The sequence below is a fragment of the Limulus polyphemus genome, unplaced genomic scaffold (assembly GCF_000517525.1).
Source record: "Limulus polyphemus unplaced genomic scaffold, Limulus_polyphemus-2.1.2 Scaffold694, whole genome shotgun sequence".
In the NCBI taxonomy this organism is placed as follows: Eukaryota; Metazoa; Arthropoda; class Merostomata; order Xiphosura; family Limulidae; genus Limulus; species Limulus polyphemus.
Window position 1 is genome coordinate 14,203 of NW_013666304.1, and position 15,019 is coordinate 29,221.

The 15,019-nt window shown below is 32.3% G+C and overlaps 1 protein-coding gene across 1 annotated transcript in view; it reads right to left on the reverse strand.

Annotated features, from left to right (window-relative positions):
* The window catches only part of LOC106460022 (enoyl-CoA hydratase domain-containing protein 3, mitochondrial-like), a 34,446-nt gene that overhangs the window by 12,258 nt on the left and 7,169 nt on the right, over positions 1-15,019 (reverse strand). The window contains exons 3-5 of the mRNA XM_013919705.2: positions 12,572-12,704; positions 7,296-7,401; positions 2,173-2,257 (exon numbers count right to left, since the gene is read on the reverse strand). Coding sequence (XP_013775159.1) covers positions 2,173-2,257; positions 7,296-7,401; positions 12,572-12,704 — 324 coding nt within the window. The remainder of the gene's footprint in view (positions 1-2,172; positions 2,258-7,295; positions 7,402-12,571; positions 12,705-15,019) is intronic.

Genomic DNA, 15,019 nt, shown 5'->3' on the forward strand with positions numbered 1-15,019 from the left:
TTACAAGATCTGTCAAATCTACTGAACCCGAATCTCTGTACAGGTTCAGTAGATTTGACAGATCTTGTAACCACCACCAAAACCTGGAAATATATGTAAATTATGCTTTTTTCATTCTAGGATGACTACAAATTACAATTTGAAAACACAAATGTTTAGTCTAAATAGCTTAAATGTCATAACAGGTACAATATAGTTTTTCTTAAACAAAGTTTGATAATTATCTTGAGGTTATAAGGATTTCGCATATCAAAATTGAAAATTTCTGATGCATAAAAGTATTTTAATCTTAAAATGAAAATTACTTTGCATGTCGGATAGGCAACATGCAAAAAGAAAAAGGCACGAGAAAAACATTACTTAAAACATCGTTAGGACTTAAAAGATATATGATATTTTGCATACGAAAGCCTCGTAACGTTTACTGATAATTTACCAAATTTTGTGAACATACGCTTACCAATTTAAGTTATAGCATAACAACTGTAACAAGAACAAAATGATTATGAGGTCAGTTCCAGGCAACTGATCCGTGCTGAAAGAGTTAAAGCTATCCCAGTCATTATATGTACAATTGTTAAGGTTATCTAGGTCATTACAAGTGTTAGAGTTGTTTCAGAGGTTAAAAGTACAACAGCATTGCAGCTATCTTAGTTATTACAAGTATGAACGTTTTACAAACTATCACAAACACTAGAATGAATGTAATAAAAATGTTTCAGCCACTATAACAAAACTGTCAAAGATATCTTTGCCATTGTAAAAAAACTAGTCTTGTGCATAAAGAGAAAGCACTGAAGATGGTCTTAATCATTATCATGTATAAAATTTAGAATAAGTGATGGAAACTAAATAAAATTTACTGTCTTTACACAGGCTCGGTCAAATTGACCAACCATGTGAGCACTTTGTACTTGTTTAAAGTCATTATAATTTTGATACTACTAACATTTAATATAGTATTTGTATCTTCACAAAATTTGGCAGACTTTCAGTACACATTAAAAGTCTTTCACATACTAGAAATCAGAATTTTTAGTGAAGAATATATAGTAAACTAAAAAAAGATTTGTCCATGAATATATTGAATATTTTTTTTTGAGTAGTCCAAGTGCTGAGTGATTTTCATGTTAAAATTAAATATACTTTTCTTCATCTCAAATTTCATTTGCATAATCTCCAAAACCTCATGAATACATTTCAAATGTTTGTTTTCAGTAAAAATTTATGTTGTATCTGTTATTTTCTCTACCTCTAATTCTATACAAGGTTGGCCAATTTGACTGACCTTGTAATCACCAAAAAAAAAAAGAAACAAATCTAATTACCCTTTTTTTCTTTCTAGAATGATTTCACGTTGTAATATGAAATTACATTTGTTTATCCTAAGTAGCTTTAAGCTTGTAACAGTGTACATCTATTTATAATTACATTTTATTGCCCTTTGAACTGTGCCTAACTACTATTTGTGCCATTATAAGTTGAAAATCACTTGGGGAACATGGTGCTCATGTTACTATCGCATTACATTACCCACAACTTACTCCAAGCTACTTGCATGCGTGCTTCATGAAAATTTTGTATTATATTATTATTACTTATTTTACCTAAGCTAACTTAAAGAGATTCCTTTTTTTTTTATTTACATATATAATAATAAATAATGAATAGACATGAAAAATAAGAAATAAAGTACTTACCTGGACCTCTTTTTTTGTTGTTTAATGTCAATGACACTCAACCTTACTTTTTTATATACTAATGGTTCTAGTGCACTAAATCATTTTTATTTAATTAAACATCAAAAAGCAGACAATGTCCCATAATTATAACAATTTTTCATGTGCAGTAAAGGATGCCCGTGCAGAGGGTTAATAGAAAATCTGAAGAAAACTAAATTCTGACATTACAACATTTTCTTTTTTATTCAGTTTCTATCATAAAGTAAATGAACAACTCTTATAATGGCAATATTGTTCATCAATACAATTATTTCTGTACATAGTTAAATACTGTACAAATGTGGTTACAGTTGTTATAACTTATATTTTCATGTTATTATCAAAAATAATAATATGAACAAAAACCACAAAAAATAAAACTTTCTAGACTTAGCAGGGATTACATAAGAACTTGTACATTAAATTAAACATAAAATACAAACTTTCTCACCCAGGAGTTGAGAATTTGGATTTTTCTGATGCTACAACAATATCACATGAAGCAATGAGCTGACAACCTGCAGCCGCTGCTAGGCCTAAAGAGTAAGTGACAATAGGTATACAAAAACAAAATCATTTAATTTGCTGATTAACAACTCAATGCATATAAAAGTTATCAGTTGATAAAAAAAATCAAATTAGAGAAGTTTAGTATATGTAAATCATACAGTTGGTACAACAATCACTAAACTCTCCAATTAACGTTTAAAAATATAGCTACATTTTTCTTTTTTAAATATACAGATATTACTATAGCATTACACATAATTATCCTACCCTCCCATGATAAAGTGAACTGTCATTTTTTACCTTGTCTTAAATAACTTCAATAAAATTACTCTCATTTCTTATAATTCAATCTTCTTTTTTAAGATACATTTCAATTTTATAGTATTACGCTTGATACCTTTTGAAATGTGGAAACATTGGATAATCTTGTTCCATTTACTCAGATATGTATCTTAATTACTTTATGTTAATAAAAGTTTTAGTAATAATTTATACATCTCACATTCTTCATAAATCAAAAATAAAACTTTTCAAATGTTAAATATTTTGTTTATTCTAAGCTTCAAAGAAAAAAACACTCTTAGAATATATCGTACCAAAGCTTCAAAGCTATTGAACAGTCAAACATAATGTGTTTAAATTTCTTTATTTAGAAATGGTAAAATAGCTTTTCTGACTGAACTTTACTCATCCTTATTGTTCCATTATTTACATAAATCATAAAATAGTTACTTTGGATTGAAACGTTTCTTTAGAGACAATCCTGTCACCAGGAGAGCTATTAAAAGAAATTTCAGGTTATGACTTTGGTAATTATATAAAACTAATGTAATTTTTATGAAACCACACAGTTTTCACATTTATCTGTCTTATTCTAGATATGGCCAAAGATAATAGCTTTTATTTCTAAAATATACATTTTCTGGAATATAAAGTATTATTTTCCACTTTTAAAAGTTGAAATATTACAAACTATTTTATTAACTACATTATACCTAACAAAATGAGATCTGGACAATGTTTTGGCTTCAATACTGAGGCCTTCTTCAGGTCAAAGTTAAAATTTGTACAATTGTATAGTCATTTTGTTGGCAAGTGTAGTCCTCCAAAAGAGTTCTTTCCAGTATAATTGTTCCTAGCTTTGAATACAAAAATCTGGAAGTGTAGTTTGATGAAATATTGTCCAGGAGTTGCTGATGTCAAAGCCATGGTTTTGCATGAATGTAGGTTATATAATTTCACGTGAAGGGATTCTTTAAGTTTTCTAAATTTTCCAGTGGTGAGCAATGTCCAGAATACAATGTTAGTCCTAGTTTATGATATGGCCATTTTTGTAATTACATCCTGCCCATGCTGATTTTTCCTGATGTGTCAGTTCTAGCCTTTTAGTCACTGCACAGTTAACAATTCAACTTGGACATGTAGAAGGTCTCAGTAAAGAAGCTAAAATATTATACCACTCTGGAAGCATTAAATCCTAAACTCTACACTATCTAAAATCCCTTGAAACAACATTTCCAAGTCTTTATATCTTTATTAAATTTTTTTTGAATTTCTAATGATAAGTTGCCTAATTTTATTTTATTTTTGACATAACTAAAATGTATACTAAAAATCTGAAAAATAATTGCTTTTCCACCTAATACATTTTTATTGTGGTACCTTTCAACAAACCCTTAAAAAACTTTTTTGTTAAATTTACTTCAAAAACCCTAAACTCTGTTTACAGATCCTTTAATTGAAAACAAAACAAAATAAAATTGTAACATATTTCTATATAGAGTTTACTTAATATAATTACCAATACTTTCCACACTAAGTATATTTGGTTTAGCTTTGATATAATTGGCAGAAATTACTTTGGTAATAACAAATAAAACAATGGGGATAATGCTACTTTGCTTAACATCAAAGTTCTACTTTAAGATATATCGCTGTGAAGCTGTTATTTACCATGTTTGTAAGTATATCTTGAAATGGAATTTTAGCCATCTAAACTTTTATGAAATTTATTCATTATTATTATTATTAGAATATTCATTACATTTCTCAGATTGTAAAATTATAATCTTCCATTTGACCTTTTTCCAAATATTCTCCTTATCTCTTTTCTTTAGGTAAATAAATTATTCTTTTATTTTAAATTATTTCAAGTATTTTTAGAATGATTTTGTTTATTTTCAAGATTAGCATTCAATTCATTTTACAAACTTCTGAACTTCTAGCATAGAGGTATTAAAATACCATGTATAGAAGATCCCTTTTGTTCACTATCACATTTAAAGCTTAACAAAGGTGTAGTTCAGTTCTTTCTGTTTTACAGAATAATATATTTGTCATAACATTTGTCATTTGCAAAATGATCTAATTATGTTTACAGAAGGAAAATAAATATATTTTACAATATTTTCATACATTCTACTCAATCAGTCAAAAGTGAATTCTGTTGAGAACTAAAGATTTTTTACTATTCCAAGTGTATTTCCTGGATTTAAAGTTTTTAGATTCTCTTTTATCTATTGGTGAATTATATATTTCATGTAAAGGAAAAAAGTAAACATTTAATTCTATAAAATGATGCCATAAGATGTTAGGTTTAGCTCTTAGCAATTTAATATTCACTTTTCAAAAAATAAGATTAAAAGAATTATTTAATTTTCCTCATCTGTGATCTAGCATTACACAATGTCCTTGTATTTTATCATTAGTTGTAATAAACCTATCTCCTTCATTTATAGCTCTTATATAAAATTTCTAATAAATGCATAATCAATCCTTTCATCATATTTTCTTACATAAAACTATGTTTTACTTTTTTATCAAATCAAGAGAATTCCTCTTCTTTTTAATCTTAATTAGACCTCTAGTGTTAAAAAGTTGTACATTTCAATTTGAGATTCCTACTGAATTTGTTTTAATAATATAAAACCTAGAGCTACTTATCATATGCAAGGTATATATTTTTTAACTTTATTTTAGTAGCTTGCTTCTTTATCATCCATGCAATGATTTATTTATTTATATGTTAATACAATTAATGATACAAAAAAATATAAGCTTACTGGAAAAAAAAAAGGTAACTGCTCATACATGGCACATGCATATCCTGGGTATTTTACCTACTAGAAATGTCTATACAAAAACAGAAAAATTTAATTCTATCATTACTTACTTATTTTTATATCCTTTGAGAACAATTTTCCAAGATCAAAATTTTTTATTCAACATTATTAATTTTTTTCTTCTTGATTTATGAATTAACTATTATTATTTCTTCTTTATATCTTTTTTCATCAGTATCAAAAACAGCATCAATATATCTACTTGTCTGATGAAATTTGTAGGCTACTTTCATAATTATGTAGTTTAATCAATTTGCTGTTTGTTTTTGCCTTCAATTCTAAATTTTGTAAATTTCAGGTCATCTTAATGGTCTGAGGGTTTCTTTCATAACTTTCTATTTTTGTCAGTACCACAAAATTTATTAAGTGGTGTTTCTTATTAAAAAAAACTGCTCATCTGCCTCAAGTGCTATACACATTTCTTTGTTCTTAAACTTAGTATTTTTTCTGTGCCCCTTTCAAAGTTGTTCATGCTACCACTTCATTTAATTGCTTCCTTAAACATTTTTATCCACCTACCCTGGAGATTACCATAGTTATAATTATCAATAAAAGTAAAAAGTTACTTAATTCCTGAATTTTTGAAACAGTGAATTATCCTGACTCCATTCCACATGATACATGTGTTTTCTTTCTATGACTATACATCAGTTTTTTTCTATTAAAAAAATAGGTTGTTGTTTAGTAAAAATATTTACAGTTCATATAATATATATATATATACATTTTCCATATACTGATTTTGAAATGAAAAAACTGAAGTCACCTAATTAATATTTCTTCACTCTCACGTACACAAAACTTTCAATGCTAGTAAATAGAAAAAAGACCTCATAATCATGATGCAAGAATGTTGATAATGAGCAAAATAATGAAAAGCTGGAACTCAGTGAATCTCTTCTTGGGACTTGCTTTACTATTTCACATATTCAGAGTATGTACAATAACTTTTATGGTTCAATACACTGAGAAATTCACCACTGACAGACAGACACTGAAAAATGTTAGAAAACTGTTTTAGGTTTTAGAAGGTAGAAAATGATTGGTTCTTATAACACTTTTTACCATTCTAAAGAATTACTTAAGACACTTAATAATCAAAAAACTTTGAACAAGCTATAAAAAATAGTCTGTTTATCAATAAAAGAAACTGCATATGGAATATCATGCTTCCTTTAAAGTTCAATATTCCATGTATATTCAAAAATAACAAGACAGACCAAAAAATCTAGAGTTTGAAAACATCACTTCTTTTCTCCACAATATTTTTTTTTAATGTTTACTTATCTACATGTGGCCTAGAATTTTTGGTATGTCCTTCTGAAGAAAAAACACCTTTAAATCTGTATGCTACGAGCTTCTTGCACTTTATACACAAGGTCTTCCCTGGCACATCCACTTTAAGATAACATTTATTGAGTATGAATGACACATCATATTCACCTATTTCTAATATGAGTGATTTTTCCCCTTATTTGTACTTCACTGAATTATTGTCAAATTCATTCTGTTTGTAACACAGCCACTTCATCATTATGATAACATCATTTTTATCTCATTCCATACAGCCCATAAATTGATAATAGCACTTCTTTCATAGAATATTGCAAACATTTTTGGAATTAGAGATTTTGTAGGTAAAAGGGGACTATTTCAAGATGAACAATGTGCGAGATATTCAGACTTAGAGGATTATTGAAACTTAACATAGAATCAGTAGGACTAAGATGATTTTACTCTGCAATATTCAAATAAAAGAAAAGAAGTTACTAAGAGGGCATACACTCTACCTTCCCTCAATGCTTTTTTTTCAGATTTAAATTGATATCAAAGATGATAAGTTTGACTGAGAAAAAAAAAAGAAATCAACACACCTGTACTGAGTTAAAACTAAAGGGGTCTGTTTGAATATTCATCCTTCTATAGAATAAAAAGAACACACCTCTAACTTGGGCAATGACAGGTACAGGACAATTGTGAATGGCCATCATGACTTCTGTGCATCTGCTGAATATTTTCTTATGATAATCCTCTCCAGTCTTAGTAGTCTGTAAAAAAAAAATCAAAAAAATATTTGTATCTACTGAAGAGTTCATGATAATCCATCCTTGTTTCTGTGATCTTTAAGCAAGACTTTCTATTGATTATATTTGTTTTTATTTCTATTCATCTACTGAATAAACTTAAAGTTAACATTTTCCAACACTGAAAATGTATTTCCAATAGATACTTACCTCCTCTCATATATAGCTTTACCAATTCAGTGCTGTCCTCTATATGCAAACTTTTCTCTCACCACTAGCCTTGAGGCTTCCACCTAAACTTACGTGTTTCCACATGATATGGCTGCATTGTTGCATGCAAATGAGCATGTGACAACCCTCCACCAACAGGAGTGCACTACACCCTCCTACCATAGCTGACTCCCTCTATACTATGCAAGAAAAGATGCACTGGAAGTGGAGAGAACAGGTGAGAAGTGTGAGTGGATGTACATATCTATCAGAAATACATTTTCAATGTTTGAAAATGTTATCTTCCAAAACAATACATAACTTCCATTCATATATAGCTGGAATCCCACATTGAAATAGTGAAAGGACCAGTGCAAAATTTACCTAGATGAGTCCACTTCAGGAAGTGCCTGAAAAGAAACCCATGGAGTGTGACACCCTATACTACAGAATTGTATAAGGGCACACCCATTGGAGACTGTACCTTGTCTGTACCAGGGTACACTCTTTGCCTGAAAAGAACAGATGTATCACTAGGTTAGACAAAAAACATGCACAGTCTAGAATCTGATTCAGTGTCATAGATGTGTCAATTTGTGTATTGTGGTTAGGGCGTATCAGATTGTACATGGTAGATCAACTCCTGTCCAAATCCAGGCAACATCTAGTATTTTTCATCAAGTCCATGGTAGGAGGAGAGTCCCTACCATCTTCACCTCAATCCCAGTTAAGCAGAGCAGAAGAATAACATCTGCCCTGCTATCTGAGTGAGGGTTTATGTTGACTAGTCCTGCACAAATCCAACACTAAACCACCATGGAACTCAACAGTATGATTGGGCAAATCCAGCTGAAAGGGTGAATTGGACTACACCAACAGAACACCTCCACCCTATGCTCTATTGAGTGGAATTGGTCACACTTCAGAGGGATCCTCCATGGTCCACCATGCCAATAGCTAGGAACTGGTGAGTGGCAAGGACTTCCATGATTCACTAAAAGAAAGGGAATAAAAGCTTGTTGGGGAGTCCGGAGGAGCATAACACCATAAGACAATGCAATGCGTTACCACAAAAAACTTATATTAAAAAGGAGGATGAACAGTTATCCTCTGTCTGCTTTACTCATGATAGTCCATGAGTGGGTGCAGTCTGGATTGGGCCTTGATTAGGAAATTATGCAATGCATGGATACCTCTAGCAGTCTTGTGGAACAACCCACCTAATAAGTAAGTGCTATATCAGGCCTTGAAGGCCCTATACTGTGTAGATTTAGGATAAGGATACCCTAGCAGGCATCATTTGCCACTGAGCAGGATCTAATGAGGTATGAGAAAGCACAGGAGAGGAAAGATAAAAAGAATGTAACCAGTCAGAGCCAGGAAGATGTATGTAGAATGGTAACTAGAGGTAGCCTGTAGCCTGACAAAGAAGAAACGGCCAGAAGATGAAGGTAGTGTGCGGGATTGTCCACATGACAGCCTTTACAATATTATGCAATGCATGAAGGATGTTAGCACCCAGAAAGAAAGTAAGGTGCCCGATTTGATGGGAGGTCACCTGGAAGGGTCAACAAAAAGCATCCTCATCCAACAAAGAACACACTGATGAGGTGAGGAAGCCATCCAGTAAGGGTAATTGGAGAAATATTGCAGGTGGAAAACAGATTCCAAGTAATGAAGATACAGGTAGGGGAACCACAAAAGGAAGTGGTGTAGGCCAAATAGCAACATGGATAGAACAGAGTAGGTGATCAGGATCTGAGTGAGAATAAAAATGAGAAATAAATAGGAGTGAATCTACTGTCACCCTCATGTGCTACAGATGTCTTAGGGAGAAAAGTACAATCAGGATAGAGCAATGGAAAAAATAAAAAGAGCAAAGAATCAATGTCACACATGTCAGAACATCAATAACCATAGGTGAAAAGGATGAAGAAATAGGTGTTAAGAGAAGAGATAAAATAAGGAACAGAAAGCCAAAGGTACAAACAAAGAAAAAGTAAGGGTTTGGAGAATAACACTGAGGTCCCGGTCTGAAAGACAAGAAGAACAAAGGTGGTGAAAGGAATGGAAGAGCATAGTAATGATCAGGGAGGAAAACTAGACAGTAACTGAAAAACAGAAAAGTATGAGAAAGAGAGATAGCCACCCAGTAACTAGAAAGGGTCAATACCGATAAATATGTCATTTCAGCTAATAGACAAGAATGGAGGATAGGCAAACAGAACAAGAAAGAAGGAAGGTTACAATACAAAGAGAGTATGCAACATCTTGCAAGGGACCAGACAAATCCCACACGTGAAGTCAGAATGATAATACAGCTGGATGGAAGAGAGAAGAACAATACTGAAAAAGAAAAGAATGGGATAGAGGAAGATGAGGGGAGGACTGTAGAAAGCTGTTGAGAGGAAATAATTGTTGAGCAGGCCTATAGGGTGCCCCAGAAATACCCCAAACGAGGAAAAGAACAAGAAGCAGAAGACATATAGGGGTAAACATAGAGAAAAAGTTAGACTAGTCCAAAATGAATGCATCTACTGTCAGAGCTGATAGATGCAGAACAGAAGTCCAGAAAAGGGAAAGCTTGAACTTATGTTAAGTGACAAAGGCAACAATGAGACAGGTGCTCAGATGAGACCAAAGCCACTGGAAAACCTGATGATTGAGGGACCACTCCTTGGGAAAAAATCAAGTCAGGTCTTGAGAGACAAAATATGACAAAATTCAGAACATCTGGAACATGACAATCCATCAGTCAGACTTGTAAAGAATGGACCCAAAAGAGGGGATTGAGGGAGTGGAAACAGTGAGAATGAAAAGAAGAACCCCCTGGTGATATGGAGGGTCAATTTATCTGGAGACCATCAATCCAAAGTCACCAGAGAGTTGAGACTAGCACTTTGCTCTGTCAGAGAAGCATCTGTAAAAAGAAGGAGATCTAGATGAGAGGGAGGAAGAGGAATATATTCTGTGGTATTGGTTCAGTTGAGCCACCAGGTGAAATCGATATGCAGGGAAGAAGAAATATGAATAAGAGAGGACAAAGGATCTCTAGGTTCTATCGATCATGCAGAGTCCACTTGAGCATGTGAACATGACCCAAGGAGATAAAGGATTCCAAGGAAGCCCAAGTCCCCAAAAGAGAGAGAACTTCCTATGCAGGGAGAAAAAGGAAAGGACAGAACAGAGGACATCAAATGCTCCATGTCCCTTAAATGAAGAGGAAAAGGCTGGGCTCTGCTCTGATGAAAATTGAAGACCACACCTAAAAGAACCAGATATGGAATGAGTGTGACATGAGATTTCTCTGGCTTTACTTACCAACTAAGACAGGATGCTTCCTGAAGGAGCAGAAGAGTATGGTTGTAGGAGGCTTGATAGGATAGAGCTAAAAGAAGCCAATCTTTTATATAATGGTGGAATCACAATTCCAAGCCATGAATGTTAATGAGAAAAAAGCATGCATTACTTCGCAAAAAACATATGGTGCCAATGCAAGTCCCAAAGGGAGAGTGCGGAACTGATAAACCTAACCTCATTGAACAAACCAAAGGTAAAGTCTAGAAGCATGGGAAATGGGGATGTGAAAATAAGCATTTGAGACAACTATCTTGGTCATCCAAAGACTCACAGTAAAACAAAAAGACCATAGTAGGGTAAGAAAAGTCTCCATGAGAAATCAAGGTAGGTCGAGAAACAGATTGAGATGCAAAAAAGATATGACTGGATACCAATCCTCAGTTTATTTGGAAATGCCCAACAGAGAGGAACAAAATCCTGGAGAAGGATGAGAAACCCATTGGATAGTGACTTCAGCCAACAGGTCTGACATTGATTCTAACAGACACTAGCAAGAAACTGGATCCCATGGAGGAGGGAAAGTAAAAGGAAAAGGAAACGAGGGAGGAGGAGTGAAAAAACAATGGGTAAGGCCCTCTGATAAAACTTGCAACACCCAATGATCGGCCAGAAATGAACTCTAAAGATCTGCAAAGCGAGTTAAATGGGTCCTTACAGTCCATAAGTGAAACTGAAATAAAAAGAATCCAATATGGACTTGAATATCCGAAGAGGAAGGAAAACATAAAAGTTAGAAGCAGGGAACAAAGTAAGAGACAAAGGAGAGAAAAAAGGAAAGTAACCTATCTGAGAAAATGAAATTATGAAAAAAAGACCTAGGGAGATCCATGAAAGCATGTCTAGAAGATCAGGCAAAGGTAGTTGGTGGGAAAAAGCTGTCAAAATCCCCTTTGACACAAACAGAAAACATAGGAGGAGGTACATGATGTTCAGAAGAATGTCAAGGCCATATGAAAGACCTCATTTCTCATTGTACAACAGCCATCACTACCTCAACAGACAGACAAACCTGATGCCATTTGAGTTAATAATTTACTGTCAATAAAGTCTTGTTGTCCCACACCAGACAAAGTGGAAGTTACCATCACTTGTGAACTAATAAATGTGAAAATAAAATGCTACAAACTCTGCTGGAGCAGAAATGTTGGAAAATGAAAATCCAAATTTAATATTTCCACAACAGTTAGTGTTTTTGTAGATACTTCCATAAAAAACGTCTATGTTTCAAAAGCTGATAAGTGAAAAAATGGCACGTCTTTACACACAAATGCCAAATCAAGAAGTGATGATTGAACAGTCAGTATAGAGGGAGTTAGCTGTGCTAGGAGTGGTTGTTGCACTCCTATTGGTGAAGGGCTGCCACATGTTTATTTGCATTCAATAATGCAGCAATATCATGTGGAAACATACGAGTTTAGGTGGGAGCTTCAAGGCTTGTGGCAAGCAAAAAGGTTTGCATACAGAGAGCAGCTCTGAATCAGGAAAACTATATGTGAGAGTAGGTTACGTATCATATCAGAATAATAATCAATCCACTCATATGTCTATGGTCTTTAAGTGAGACATAAATTAGGCATATACTGAAAAATATTTCTTATCATTAAATACATTTACATAAGCTTACCAATTCTTGTAAGTCATGTCCTGATGAGAAGACAGGCCCATTACCTGAGATCAAAATACATGACAAATTGTTTTTATCCAAGTTTGAAAGGTCTTCTTTCAAAGAATCCAACATTGATAAAGAAAGAATATTTCTGGAAGAAACAAAAAAAAACAGAAAATTATATGAGTGACAAGAAATACATCATGCACAATATAAATTTTTTTAATATAATTTGTATATAACTGTTATGGAATAAAATCTTAATTTGTTTTATTTACAAAACTTTTCCCATCTAAACTTTTTCTACATGTAAATTTAGCTAAATGCATTCACCATTATGATGGCCTATTTTTCCTAGATGTCATTTGTTTAAAACATTGGATTGTATTTTACTGTTCAATGGGTATGTACAAATTTTTCTTTATATGTATTAGTACAAACCATAACCAAATCTAAATGAAATAATGCTACTCTCATCCATCCAATAAAAGTTTAAAATAATATAGCACACATCACATTATCATGTAAAACATTCTACAAGGTTTATAACTATAACCAAAAATATAGTTTTATAAAAAGTAGGTCTGCTTTTATGCTTCCAAAGCATTAATTTCTAAATAGCAATAATCTATACACATATACATTTACAAAACACTAGTCTACTAAAACACAGCCAAAACTGGTCACTTTGTACAGACTAAAGTTCAGTTTTATATTATTGGATAAGTAACATGAGTGCACATGCGACGAGTCATTGTAACTTCTGTATTGTTCGCCAGGCATGGCTGAAAGGTAAATATAATAAAAATAACAAATATAAGTATAATGTTATGACATTTAAGCTACTTAGTCTAAACATTTATGTTTTCATGTTATAATTTGTTGTCATTCTAGAATAAAAAAGGTATAATTTATATTTATTTTCTAATATTTTTAACATGGTTATGAGGTCGGTCAACTTGACCAAACCCGTATACAGATTCGTTACTGAAAATAACAGATAAGATATAAAGTTTTTTTTCTTAAGAAACATTTGATAACTATCTGGGCATTATAAAGATTTCACATGTGAAATTTGAAAATTTTCTGATGCATAAAAGTATTTTTAATCTTAAAATGAAAATTACTTTGCATGTTGGATAGGCAACATTCAAAAAGAAAAAAGGCATGAGAAAAACATTGCTTTACAAACCTTAAGACTTAATAAATAAATTTGATATTTTACATATGAAAGCATTGTAATGTTTACTGATAATCTGCCAAATTTTATTAACATACACTGACTAATTTAAAAGTTATAGCATGGAAACTATAACAAGTACAATATGGTTAAGAGGTTAGTCCCAGGGACTGAGCCCATGCTAAAAGAGTTAATATAATTACCTCTTCTCACCATCTTAACATAACTGGGAAATTTGGATATATCAGTGTCCAAGAAGCTATTCGATTCATGGACAGACAGATACAAGAACATATATAAATTGAATGATTCACCACTATATGTAGCCATATTCTCCCTTCTTTCATTTGAAAAATGTCAACTTTTTAGTTATTTTTTATTTGATTTCCGCAGGACAACAAGGGGTCATTTGGGCCACCTAGACTATCCCATTTCCTACTACCCCTTTACTACAAACTACATAAATAAAACTGCTTTATATTCTTTAAAATACACATTCAATCATCTCTTGAATTCTTTTGATGTTACAGCTTCTACCAAACCTGAAGGCACACTATTTCATAGGCTGATTATTTTATTAGAAAAGTAACAATGACTTAACTAGAGTTGTGTATGAGTTTTCTCATATCATAAACTGGTGTCCTCTAGTCTTACTCTCTACAAATTGTTTGAAAACATCATCTGGATATATGGATTTCAAACTTCTAGCAATCTAAAACACTTCAGGTTCTCCCAGACACTATTTTCCTTCAAAAAAAAAAAAACAAATAAAAGATGATATTAAGGTTTTGGGTGTTGCTAGCTGTGAAGAGAATGCTGCTGATTTACAAAAGGATTTAAATGGTTTGGTGAGTTGGGCAAATAAATGGCAAATGGGTTTTAATTATAATAAATGCAAGATAATTCATGAGGGTTATCATAATTTGAATTATAAGTATAAGTTGGATGAGAATAATCTTAATTGTGCTATGAAGGAAAGGGATCTTGGTGTAATAGTTGATCAGTCTCTAAAGCCATCCAAGCTGTTGCTAGTAATAGGGCAAATAGGATTTTAGGTTATATTTACAGAGATATTGAATACTAGTCTAAAGAGGTTGTAATTTCATTGTATATGTCACTGCTTAGGCCACATTTGGAATACAAGGTATACCAGGATATACAAGTATATTGGAGGGGTTGTCATCATTGAGGAAAGGTTTAAATCTCTCAAATTGTTTTCTCTTGAAAAAAGAAAAGTTTGGGGAGGGATCTGATTCAGATGTTTAAGATTGTAAAGGGAATTGATA